General features: G+C 38.2%; 1 protein-coding gene across 1 annotated transcript; it reads right to left on the reverse strand.

Moving 5' to 3' along the window:
* Positions 1-206: 206 nt before the first annotated feature.
* On the reverse strand, positions 207-901 carry LOC127104514 (eukaryotic translation initiation factor 4 gamma-like). The gene is made up of 2 exons (XM_051041698.1): positions 527-901; positions 207-290 (listed from the first exon to the last, which is right to left on the reverse strand). Exons 1-2 carry the CDS (start codon positions 899-901, stop codon positions 207-209), a joined length of 459 nt encoding a protein of 152 aa, XP_050897655.1.
* Between the last annotated feature and the right edge of the window lie 13,370 nt (positions 902-14,271).

A 14,271-nucleotide genomic window follows, 5' to 3' on the forward strand; every position in this document is an offset into this window, starting at 1 on the left:
CCATTTTTGATGATGACAAAAAAATTCAGAGTGATGATGAAATAGTGATATAATCAACAAAAGATAATATCTCAGAGTCAGATGTGAGGTGACTCCCCCTGAGATGGATCATCGGATTTCTCAGAAGTTCTTACCAGACTTTCCTTGTGTGGCAGCTAGTTTGTACCTTAGTTGTTGTCCTGTATAACTTTAGTTTTCATAAGATATTAAGATATTAATGTACGCAGTGCATCAAGAGGCTTAGATATATTTTCATCAGAGCTGTTTTTATTCTCCCCCTTTTTGGGTGACTAAAAAAGACAGCAAAAAAATAGGTAAAAAAAGTTCATATATGATAAAGATAGGTACAAGTAAGTAGCAATTCAGAAAGAGAGCACAAAATACATAGCAGAAAACATAAGGAAAACAACAAGAGAAGCCTAAGTGCCTAAGGGTTTGGAGGCGGAGGCATCCTTTAGAGCAGCTGGGTCAACAGGTTTTGAATATTGTTGTTGACGGTGTCTGGGTGATCCAATCTTGCTCGCACTATCTGTTGCTCCTTCTGCAGCTCTTCTAGAGTCTTCAGAACCAGAGGAGCGAAGCCAGAGTTTGATTGCTCCCCCTGAGTCAGAGCATCGGTGCTAGCCTTTGCAGCTTCTTCCGCAACTATGTGTGCTACTTCTTCAGCGTCGGCTTTTGCTTTTGCCTCAGCTTCAGCAGCAGCCGCCACAGCAACAGCCTTCTCTGCAGCTTCTCTAACCCGTTGCTCTTCTTCCAGGAGAGGCTTCTCTTCTGCTTCTCTTAGGGCCTTTTCCTCTACCTCTCTGACCAGTTGTGCCTGAAGCCTTTCTCCAGTGTCTCTGATAAATTCGTTGCAGACTTCTTCAGAGAGGTCTTTCAGTTTGAAAGCCTCAGATGTCATCCATCTGATCACTTTGTTCCAGTGAATCCTTAATGCAGAGGGATCATCACTGATACTAGAGTTTACAGATAGAGATCTAATCTTCTCCACTGAAGACTCAGCAAATAAAGAGATTGCTTCTTCTAGGGTGGGGAAGGTAGTTTCTGGTTCAGTGTCGGGGGATGGGGATGTTGGTGGTGTTTAGTTGGTGTCAGCGGGAGTCTGAGAGGTAGGGATGATAATGTTTTCAGAGGGTGGTATGATGGAAGTATCAGAGGTTGGTGTTGTGGGTTGTTCAGGTGGTGGATCTGGTGGTGGAATTGGTTGTTCAGGTGGTGGAGTGTTAGCTTCTGGTTCAGGTTGTTGTTGTGTGGCAAGAGCACGAGCCTGAAGCTGAGCTAGTGTGAGGGATTGAGGATCAGAGGGTTCTTAGTCAGATGATAAGATGTAGTAGGCTGGAGATGAAGGTGTGGAGGAGATATGTGAGATGGGTTTGTTAAGCATCTCAGCTTCAGAAACTGGTAGGGTTGTGATGGAGAGATTGAATTTTTGAAACGGAGGTGATGGTGGGTTAGGGGTTGGAGTATCAGAGGGTTTGGTGGTAGAGGGTTGGGGTTCAGATTGAGTGTAGATAGGGGTGGTTTGGGGAAGAGAAAAAGCAATTTGCTTTAAATTGACAGAGCGAGAGTGAAGAGGCAATGACTTACTTGGTGATTCGATCAGAGGGACCAGAGGTCTTGACACAGAAGTTTCCCCCAACTTTTCTTTCTTGGCCTTCTTTGACTTCTCAGAAGGTTCTCGTTGTCTCTTCATGAAGTTAGGTGGATGCTCAGGCATCCAATCCACGGAGAACTATGAAATGTCAACTCCTTGGCTTGCAAGATCATTCAGATAGTGCACCACAACCTCTGGAGGATCAATCTTGGAGAAGAGGTAGATGCCATTTGGAATCTTCCTTTGATCCTTGAGTGCTTCCCAGGAGGTATCTAATAAGGGTTTCACCCTAACTTGCTCAATCACTTCCATGCTCTTCAGATTGCGAGCATTTAAAGGCCTTCCAATGTCAACAGTGACATCTTCCATCAGATTGTGATGGATCAGGTGACCCACCAACCCACTCTCAATTAGAACGTCGGAGATAAGCCTTCCCAGAGGGATGTAGGTTCTGGGATTCATATTGTTTCTGGTGTCTTTGACAGAGTCTCTGAGGTATTTGAAGAGCAGTGCTGGCAAATTCAGCTTGAGCCCTTTGTGAAGGCAGTAGAGTATGCATTTCTGATCCGTGTTGATGTAGTCAGAAGAGTTGGAGGTTGGGTGGTGATGAATGGTTTCCAGAATTATCTTTAGCCAGACTCGGAGGTTCTGGTGAAGTTCCTTGTTTTTGGAGGAGTTGCCTTCAGTGTTCTGTTGGAAAATGGTTGGGGCAATTTCCTGAGACAAGTACTTTTCCCTAGGGTGGATGTTGTAGATCCTTCTTCCCCCTGTCTTCTCCATGTTCAGAAGGGAGGCGATTGACTTCTCAGTGATGACAATCTTTACCCCCAGAACATGTGGCACTATGTAATGATCATTTGAGTCTGCAAAGTGCCAAAACTCTTTTACCAGATAGGTATAGACAGGGCCATAGAGCCTTTGGAAATAGTTTTCCCACCCTTGCATTTCGAGTTCCTCAGTAAAACCTATTCCATTACGCTTCATGTTGTCAAAGTCCACCAAAGTTTCACACAAGACCTCAAGCTTGTCAAATGGAGTGGCAAGATGGATATGGGGTTCACGATCCAAAATGTGTGGTTCTTTGTAAATTGGGGTAGAGACAACACCGGATGTAGCAGTTGTTTGCTGAGAAGAAATGGGAGTTTGTTCTGTTGATTCCATTTGCTAAGAGTAGTTGTAGACGGATTATTGCTGGGAATCCATGAGGAAGTTCATGAACTTGATGAAGATGATGAACTTGATGATCTTGAGAAGGAAGGAGGTTTGTGTAGGATGTGAGTGTAAAGTGTGAAATTGTGAATTGTGAAACATATAAATACACATAGAGGGCATGCAAAACGACAACGTTAGGAGCAGTTGAGAAGTTAGAAAATTAATGATGGCACATTAAACGAGTTGACACGCTTAGGAGAGACATCATTACAGCTGATGATAGAAGTCTAATCCCCAAATTAGCACATTGCTCGAGGAGATCTCAAGGGTCTGTCTCTTGATTTCTGCTAGACAGTTGTTTAGAAGATCCAAGGTCAGACGCAAGATACCCCACGTGTTGATCTATCTGATCTTCAAGAATACCAAGGGATTGGATCCTGAGGATTTCTGATTCAGATGACTCCTAACTAGTAGAAGTATCTGAGTCAGATCCAGATACCAGATGTTATTTCAGAGCCTTATTTTTCTATTTCAGAGAAGCACATTAGATTTATTCTGGGCAATTTTCAATTTTCAAGTGTTTCAGAATAAATGAGAATATATCTTCAGCCAGGGGTTTTGTGAAAATATCAGCACATTGATGGTTTGTATCTATAAATTTTAAAGATATTACCCCTTTCTGAACAGTCTCTGATAAAATGATGTTTTATTTCTATGTGCTTAGCTCTGGAGTGCAAGATAGGGTTCTTACTTAAACATATGGCAACAATATTATCAAAGAAGATAGGAACGTTACTCTCAAATATCTGGAGGTCTTCTAGTTGATTTTTCATCCAGAGCATCTGAGTAGTGCATAGTGAAGCTGATATATATTCTGCTTCTGTAATAGACAGAGCGATGGTTGACTGTCTGCATAATCTGCATCTTAATATCCAGAGAGCCTATACTCTGATGTTTTCTCATACATCAGGCCAAGATTAGGGGTTCCTTTTAGATACCTTAGGATCCTTTTAACTGCTGTTAAATGGGATTCCCTTGGATCTAATTGGAATCTGGCACAAAGACATACACTAAAAAGAATGTCAGGACGGGTAGCCATCAGATAGAGAAGAGAGCCTATCATACCATGATAGAGCTTCTGACAAACCTTTTGACTAACTTCTTCTTTCTCCAGAATGCAGGTTGGATGCATGGGTGTCTTTGTTGGCTTGCATTCTGACATTTCAAATTTCTTCAGAATGTCTTTTATGTATTTACTTTGGTATACATATGTAGCTTCTGAAGCTTGATTGATTTTAATTCCTAGAAAGAATTTTAGTTCTTGCATCAAACTCATTTCAAATTCTGCATGCATTAGCTCATAAAATTCTTGACATGCAGAGGGGTTAACTGAACCAAAAATTATATCATCAACGTATATCTGACATATCATGAGATCATTTCTAATGTTTTTATAGAAGAGTGTAGAGTCAACCTTTCCTCTAATGAAATCATGTTCCAGAAAAAAGTTTCTTAATCTTTCGTACCAAGCTCTAGGAGCTTGTTTTAGACCATATAATGATTTTTTCAGTTTAAAGACATGTTATGGACATTTAGAGTTTTCAAAACCTGGGGGTTGATGAACATACACTTCTTCTGATATATAGCCATTAAGAAATGTGCTCTTGACATCCATCTGATATAATTTGATGGAGTGATTTACAATGAATGATACAAGTAAACGAATGGATTCTAACCTGGTGACTAGAGCAAATGTTTTGTTGTAGTCAATGCCTTCTTGTTGACTATAACCTTATGCCACCAGTCGTGCTTTGTTTCTGACTACTTCTCCTTTCTCTTTCAATTTGTTTATGAATACCCATCTTGTTCCAACAATATGAGTTCCTTTAGGCTTTGGGACAAGATCCCAGACTTCATTCTTTGAAAATTGATCCAGTTCTTCTTTCATTGCCAGAACCCAGTCATTGTCTTGAAGTGACTCATCACAGGAAGTAGGCTCAACCAGAGATACTAATCCCAGAGGAGTTTCTTCAGATACTTTGAATGTCGACCTTATTCTGACAGGGTCATCCTTGTTTCCCAGAATCAATTCTTTAGAGATGTTTGGGCGATTTCTTGATCTTTTCTGGATAATTGAGATTTCAGTTTCTTCTGGACTTTGCTTCTCAACTTCTTATGATGCTTTAGTCTTTATATATTTTCCACATCCCTAATTTCTAGCGAAGGTGGGTGGATTCGTGGCTAGAAACGTGGAGAAAAAGAGGGAAGACTAGGTTGTGGCGGTTGCCACAACCCTAGCCTTTGAATCTGTGGCGAGCGCCACCTATATAGAGATTGAGCGCCACCTCCTCATGCTTGGTGGTGGGCGCCACCACATCTTTGGGTTCATGTGGCGGGCGCCACACACCCTAGATGATGGGCGCCACAAGCCCATTTGCTTTGGTGGCCCATTATCTCTATTTTTCTCCATGTTCTTCTCTTTTTCTTTCCTTTTTTCTATTTTCCATTTTGCTTGCTGTAAACCTTTTAATCGATAAATACCTGCAATAAACATAAAATACTGCATAATAATAAGTGTTAATCAAGTAAAAAGCAATGCATATGGAGTCAAAAATACGATACACTTTCGCGTTATCAAACTCCCCCATACTTAAACCTTTGCTTATCCTCAAGCAAATTCCGCGTATATGAAAAATGTTTTATGAAATATTTGCAGCATACATTATCAAGACTCATAGAAGACACAGATGCATTCAAATACTCATTCTAGTCTTTAAACTTTACTTTGGTTCAAAATTGTATTAACAGGTACTCACTTCCATACTAAGGGTATCGTTGGAACACATAGTCGCAATATTGCAACCATAAGTCTACCTCATATACAAACCAATCCGAATCCTGTTGTCATGCCTAAGCCTACCTTACTAAACCTTATTTTTATCCTTTTTCATTCTGGCGCAATCACATTAAGCCCGTTATCCTTTCATATTCATAGCAAGATAATTTGTTACTGACTATGATCTCATCATGATTTATTTCTTTCTTTTTCGCACTTTGGCTCAAATAACAGTTGAAGATGGTTATACCGTTGGGCTAAGTGACTGGGTGAGGATCACCTAACTTAGAGGGAACAACATTTTACATACATTTCGTAATCTTTTCTTCTTTCAAGCCTGAAATCATACACTTATTTGCATCGACTTCTTGCCTAGTGTGTGCTTAGGATGGTGCTGACTGCTAGATAAACTACTTAAGGAAATATTAAAGGGTAGAATTTAAGGCTATGGCATGACAAGTACTCAAATAGATCTTATACTTGGGATATTTAAGGTGTTAAAACGATACCGATCTTATAAAGTTTTTCCAAATCTCTACAATTCAACCTCAGTTTTATTTATAGTTTAGAATTTTCAAAAGATGTAATGTATCTCTAAGTCTAGATTTTTGCAAAAAAATTGTATGGATTGAGCAAATAGGAGAATTAGTAAATAACGGAAACCACGCATAAAGACTTGACAACACATTGATATTTAACTCGACTGACACTTTAACAAAAAATAACAAAAGGAAATAACAATAACAATAATTTAAATCTACCTAGAAATCGATATATAAAAGCGATAAAGCTTCCTCCCCCATACTTAAACCTTGCATTGTCCTCAATACAATGACATAAGATAGGAAAGAAAGGTAGAACCTGGGTATCCTGCTACTGGCGCCTTCTGTCACGTGTACGTGCACGTCCACCGTTTCCTGGCTGGTGAGGTGGCGTGTAGTTTTGGAGATCTTCCACACGCATTATCAATGTTGCCATTTCATTTATCAAGCCAGACATGTTCTGTTCGGTTCTAAAAGCGTAGTCGTGCTGATCATGCTGCATTTTGCGAAGGATTTGCATCATTTCAGTTTGCTGAGCTTCCATGTTTTGGATTTGTAGGTCTCGCTGAGCGTCTAATTCGCTACGCCACAGTAGTTCAGCATAGATCTCATCAAGAGTGGCTGGTGCCGCATTTCTTCTTGGTCTTTGACTAGAGGATGTACTTGCAACATTTTCAAATGACATGTGTGTGGTGTACGGGTCAGTAGCGGGAGCATTTTTCTCCAGAATGTGATCCTCATTAGTGTCCCCGCCAGCAGCTACATTCTCAGGAATGTGCGCGGGGACTTGGTTAGGCACCAGATCATTAGTATAACAATAATTATCCGGGTTACGCACATCTGTATGATTTAGATTTGGGAGGATAAAATCTTGTAACATATTATTTGCAATTATTAAATTAAATTTACCGTCACTCCTTCGTTTTACTAGTTTCATGCTCCTTGCCATGCCAATATCAATGGCATGATGCGGGAGCGGGGTTAGCCTGGAGAATTTTTCTTCAAGTCCAAGGACTCTGGCTATGGAGGTTATTAAACCTCTAAAAATAATCGGCCCTCACTTCGCATTGACAATGGCCTGCATGTGAGATAGCATAAAAGGGACGGTATTCACCTTTTGTGGCAAAAATGTGGCGAACAAATAAAAGAGTTCTTTTTCGTTCACCTTGTTAGAATTTGCTCGGCCAAAAATGGTGGACACCAATATTTGGCGGAAATATCGAATAGCCGGGTTATGAATTAAAGTGGCTCTGTTTCCCTCAAAACTATGGGTTACTATACCGGTTATTACCCTCAGTATCTGGGACCTCACTTACTACGCCATCTCCATGGGGGAAATGTAGCATGTCCGCTAGTTGGGAAAATGTAAGGGCATATTCGACGTTGAATAAACGAAATTGGGCAGTCCCACTGGAGCAGTTTGTGTTGGGTGTGGGACTAAAAATTAACGAGCTTAGGAATTCTAGTGTTAATTGAGCATAGACAAGGTCCTTGAGAGATAGAAAATAATTTAAATTTAAAGTGTCAAGCATATAAACAGGGTTCATCGGCCTACCTTGTTGATTCGATCTTTCTTGCGCTCAGAGACGTGTATGTCTCCTCTTGTAATTCATCTGGCTCGCTGTTTCTGAACACTATTTCGTATTCCCTCATCTGTGCCATAATGAATTTCACACTTGTTGTGCAATGTAGTGAGGATAGAGCAAGAGAGAAGAGAATTATGCTGATGATAGGTGTGATTTTGTTGAGGTTATGTTGGTGGTTTATATATAGGTGATGGTGGTTGGAAATTGATTGATAAATAAATTGCATTTACGGTATTCAATGCCTTGGTCAAAGAGTTTTTGAAAATGGTTGAATGGCTTAAAGGCATTGTCACGCATTCAAGGGACAAAACCATTAAGTGAATTAATGTGTCAATAATACATAGCCTGCACGTGCAAGCTTTTGTAGTGGCTAACGCCACTTTTGATGTTGGTGGCGGGCGCCACTATGGGCTCTGTGGCGGGCGCCACAACCCTCACATGGGTGCCACAACTGTGTGTGGCAGGCGCCACATGCAATATGGTCTTCCCCACGTGTGTGCCTTTCTAGTTGCTTTGACCATAATTTTTTTTATTGAGTTTTAGTTTACCGACATGGAATAATAACTTGTTAGAAGAGAACCACCATAATATATAGTATATAGGAATAATAAACAGTTAAATGAAATTAAATCACAAAATTGACGAATAAAATAATGGAGTAGACAGGAAAAAATGAAATAATTTATCTACTGGAATAAAAAGAAATGAAGTAATTAAATAAATCCCAATGTGTAAAAGCAAATAACAATAAAATTCTAAACAAGAAAATAAAATAAAAGTCAGTAAATCGGTAATACTCCAATAAATTAGCCATTATGGCGGCTGCTGGTAGGAGGTGCGAATGAGTAGAAGTGCTGGTGAATGTGATCCAGGTTCTTTGTCACTACATCCGTAAAATCGTGGAACTCCATGCGCAAGATGCTCAACTCACCTCTCAGATTGGCGACATCTGTCTAAACAACTTTGATGGAAGCAACATGATCGGTGAGAGGTGCAGTAGGTATAACTGGGGCATGTGATTCAGCATCAGAGAGATAATTGTCATAGTGATCATAGATTTGGGGTGTCTCTGGAGGAGAAGGTTATGCATCTGGTGGTCCATCCAAATCATAGAGCCAGTTGTTCCTATCATGTACACTCGTCCTAGGGTCTGATAGGGTAAACAGGTGTACTACTTGGCTGTTAATTAGGAATTCAAACACATCCGGGCCTAGGTTCCTAATGATATCGATGTTGACACAAAATCGGATGTTCATAGGTCATATAACCCTGACGGGTAAGTATTTCAGACCCATGGCATTTTCTATCATGGTCACTAAGCCTCCCACTGAGATTGGTCCATGGTCTTCCTATGCTATACGGTACAAATTAGATATCATGAATGTAACGGTGTTAATAGGTCGGGCCTGTGATGCACAATACATTATAAAGAGTTCGTCTTTGGACACAAAGGTTATGTTCTTTTCCTTTCCAAATAGGGTGTGAGCTAGGATCTTATGGAAGTAACGAATGACAGAGTTATGTGTAAGACCCTAATTTTGACCCTAAGATCCCTCATGCAATTTCATCATAAGGACTAACATTGAGATTATACCTTGGCATCCTCCTTACACCCCTTTAATTGGGTTTGTTTTGGAGAGATCACGAAGTACTTTGTGATTATATCATACTTGTATTTTATCATTTCACTAACCAAAATACCAAAAATATGTCTTTGCATTTGCCTAACTCTTTTGTAGGAATGGCATGATCTCATTGATTCATCAAAGTTCACATCTAGGGTTTGAGACCCCCATGAACAAAGAGCATAACCAAGAATTGATTCAAGAATGGTCATGAACATCGTATATGAGTCCCAATGTTCTCTACATGTTATATTGATCAAGTTTTCTTCAAGAGTTTGAGGGTGATTTGCCTTGGAAACCCTAGTTTGACTAGGTATCTTGAGTAACTTCTCCAACAAGCTATCTCACCAATTGATCAAATTTCTAAAGGAACACTTCAAAATTCATCATCTTATGCATATATGATCTACCATGAGCCAATAAAGTCAAGAGAATTGGAAGTTAGCAAGTTGGTTGATGGTGGTTGGCCAGATGGATTCATTTGATCAAAACTGTGTCTCCCTAGACCCTATCTCCTACAATTTTCACCATATGAAAATGATTCCAAGAGAAAACCTACTCTAAATGACATTACAAACAACTTTCATGTTGAGACCTAGAGTTAGTTTTGCTTGGAAAAACATTTTCTATGTTGAAACATTATAGGTCATTTTGTCTAAACCCTAATTTGAAAGTCAACTTCCCAAGGCCATAACTTGCTCAATTTTTATGATATGAAAGATTTCCAAGTTGAACAATCAAATTAAACGTGTCTAATTCAACTTTGATGTTTAGAGTGGGAGATAATTCAACTTTTTTGAGCATGTGATATGAGGTTACATTATAGGTCACTTTTGACCTATACCATTGATCAAGTGATTTTTCCAAACTTCAAAAATGCATAACTCTATCATTTTAAATCCAAATGACATGAAATTGGTAACCATTTTGAAGGTCTTTGAGATAGCTACAACTTTTATGAAGACACGTTTCTCATTTGAAGCTCATATAAAAAGTTAAGCAAAGTGGAATATTGAGACATATGACTTGACACTTAGAAAAAATTTGATATGTCAAAAATTTCCAAACTTCCACCTCAAATTTCTCCAAGTTACAAGCTCCAAATGAAAATGTGTTGAACATGAAAGTTGTTCCTCTTGATCTCACCTTTCCAAAGAGCTCAAATTCATTCATTTTGGACAAGGAATGCATAGGTTGCGCATGGCATGAACATGGTGATATCACTTGGCAAGGATCAAACTTCAAACCCAAATGCACACTTGCCTTGCAATCCAAGCTGAATTCAGACTATCTAACATTCATTTGTGGACTTATGGCAATGATTTTATGGGCCTATGCGCGGCCATGCACCCATGCATCATCAATGACCAAATTTGGAAAGTGATTTCAAGTGTGTAAATATCAACTGAATTGGCTATAAATAGAACTCCATATGCTCAGAATTTAACACACATTCGCACCGACTTTGATCCCCCATCTCAAACCCTCACTTTAGCAAAGGATAAACCTGAGAAATTCATTTGAATTTGAGGTTGAATTTCCACTGTTTTGAAATTCAAATCTCCAGGAATCCACAATCTTGTAAGCATCCAATCCTTCTTCTACAAGCAAGTGGAGTGAGATCAAGCATAAGCAAGATCAAGATCAGTTAAATCCAGACCTCCATTGAAGGTATTTTCCAGAAATTTTGATCTCTTCGATTCTCTCAAATTCTTGCTTAATTCTATTGATTCTTTGGTTGTCCGAAGTCCTACCAATATAGGCAAGAAGATTGAATTGCTTTAAGGCCAAATCGAAGCAACTCAGTTCATGTACCTCAAATTTCAACTCCATGTATCTCTTAATATACTTGGAGTTAGAGTGAATTGAGGCCAGATTCGAGCTCAATGCCATTTTTACTTTAAAATCATGTCCTTGTTTTAAATTTTGGTGATGGTTGATGGTGGACCAGTTCGGTGAGGTTCACCGGAGAAGAAGACCGGAGCTACACCTCAAGCCATGCACTGACATGTCTCACAGCCACAAGATCCATGTAATTTGTTTTAATCTCACGCATCCATTGTGATTACCAACTATGCAGCGCGCTGACTAATGACCATGGTAGAACGCGCGTTTCTGGCCACTTGATCTGCCACCTCAATTAATGAGGGAGATCAAGTGGTCCACGTTTTTTCTGATATTTTAATTTTCATTTTTATTGCATTATTTTCAATAATTCATATTAAATTCAATATTGATCTAAAAAATATGGGACTTCCACCAATTTTTTTTGAATATTTTTCTCTTTCATATTCTGAATTAAAATTACTTTTTGGATCATTATTAATATTTTTCATGAATTAATTGATTTTGCATTTGTTTTTAATTGTTTAAAAATATTTTTAAATGTCCAAAAATTATGAAATTTTTTCTCCAAGGTCCTTTGACCTTGTTTGACCTATGATAAATCTCATGGCCATTTCTTTGGTGTTTTGATGAGATTTTAGGAATTGGACAAACCATATTTAATTTAAATGCACTATTTTAGTATTTTTAATTTGAATAAATGCCAAATAAATTTGTTGACCAATTGTGATGACTTGTTTATGTTTAACTCTTGTTGTTGAGCCTTAGTAAAGGTTGATTTATCTTTGTCAAATTAATATCATTGGATTTAGGGGATTGATGGAATGTACATTCCATCTCCCAAAATGAATGGATGATATTAATTTTGTAAAAATCCTCCTTTGACCAATTTGTGTTTTGATCCATTCCCCTCCCACTTCATCTTATTCCCTTTCTTCATTCATTCATTCCATTTGGCCTATGACATCTCAAAGTCCTAATGCTAGTTGATTGAAAAATTGACATGAGTATGGATGAGATTAGGCCACACCTTTTGCATATTCTTTTTATGTGTGGTATGTTTAATGAGCATAGTCCATTATACTATGTCTCTAACATGCATTAACATCAAAATTCTATTGCCCGGCCTCAAATAGTTGTGACTTCTACATAAGTCCAATTACGATTGCTTAACATAGCGCTAAATTTGTGACATAAAAGGCATAAGCATTCTAGTTAGTGAGATTGTAAGTCTCCCCTCTTTCATGGTATTGTATGGAAACTTGGCCTTATTTCCTTCCTTTGGAAGATGTTTTGGCTCAAGGATTCATGCTTGTGATAAGTGGGTTGAGTGTTCTCCAAAGAATGTCTTGAAATGAAAAGCAAAAGCAAAACAATACTAACTTCTAACCTACTGACTACTAAATTTTAATTTCAAGTCTTTACTTTAATGCAATTTATTTTTAGCACTCTATTTCATTTGCCATTGTTCATATCATTCTAATTGTTTATGTTAATGCAATTTTCACTTTGTCCATTTGGACCATATTGTGTGATATATTTTGTTTGTGTATACTTTGCTTGTTTGTGTGGTCTTTGACCATTAATGTACATAATAATAACAAAAAACCCTAAAAAACTTTAGAGTGGACTGTTGGCTTGATCTTGGACAAATGAACTTAGAATCTAGGAAACCTTCCTATGCTAATGGACTTGGCCAATGCCTGAAGGTGAGAAAAACAAGAAAGGGGGGGTTTGAATTGTTTGAAAAAAATAAGCGCTTTTCCAAAATGAAAATCACACAATGATTTTATACTGGTTCGCTTATAACACAAAGCTACTCCAGTCCACCCGGCCAAGGTGATTTCGCCTTCAACAAGGACTTAATCCACTAATCTTGAAAGATTACAAACAACACCTAAGAGAGAAGAAAATCTCTTAGTCTTCTCAAGTCTACTGACTACAAAGAGTCACTTGAGGAAATCAAATAAAAATTAGATACAAGATATGTAATCTAGAGTGCTTCTAAGAAAGCAAGTATTACAAACTTAAGAACAGATTTTTCACTTAATAAGCAAAAGCTTAGTGAAATTCTTTGAGAGCAAAGATGATTTTCTTGAGCGTGAAATAATTCAGTATAGTTTTGGCTAGTTGATTTCTTGCTTACTGAAAGTTGATTTCTTCTCTATTTATATAGGAGTTGAAGTAGTGTTGAAATAGAGTTGAAGTAGAGTTAAATCTGCTGGATAATGAGATGTAATTACGCCATTCCATAAATAGCTTCTGCAGGAGACTTTTTCTTTTAGAAGTGACTACTTACCACAAGTAGTATCTTCTCTCTTGGAAGAGGAGATTAACGTCTCTTTCTAATTGAGGAAATCCATTTGCAGAACTTTAACTTGGCTTAAACGTTACTTCATCATGATTAACAAATCTGATTAGAGTCTTCATGTATCTGGAGAATCTTGGGATCTGGCTTCTGATGTTATTTCTTGAGAGTTCAGATAGCGCTGATAAATTTCAGAGTTTACAGAAGGCATTTGTTCAGAGTCAGAGCTTCTAGACTTTACTTCATGTTCAGATGCTTCTGATACTTTGCAGTTTTGTCCAGAGTCAGAGCTTCTTGAAACGAGATTCCACTTTAGATGCTTCTGATACTTGATAATTTGTATCTGATCTTGTTGTGCATCTGATGACATCATCAGATTTATTTCTTCTATCTTTAGAACCCTGCACACTTAGAAACTTTTCGTTAGGGTGCCATTTTTGGTTTCATCCTTTGTTATCATCAAAATCAAGGAATCTGTTGTAGAACAATTTTTGTTCTTACAATCTCCCCCTTTTTGATGATGACAAAACAACTTAAAATAGCAGATGAAACATGAATAAAATAAGATCAGATAGACAGAAGCTCCCCCTGAGTTAGTGCTAGGGAGTTCAGAAGTTCTTACCAGAGCTTTTCAAGTAATGAGATTTCTGAAACTTTCTGCAAATTCTTAAATTTAATGTTAGAGTTATTTAATCAGAGCTATTTTTATCAGAGCTATTTCTACAAATGTTGCAGAGTGCTTAAGGTTTTAGACAAATTTTCATCAGAGCTATTTAATGATTT

Source organism: Lathyrus oleraceus, chromosome 7, assembly GCF_024323335.1.
Source record: "Lathyrus oleraceus cultivar Zhongwan6 chromosome 7, CAAS_Psat_ZW6_1.0, whole genome shotgun sequence".
NCBI classification, from domain to species: Eukaryota; Viridiplantae; Streptophyta; class Magnoliopsida; order Fabales; family Fabaceae; genus Lathyrus; species Lathyrus oleraceus.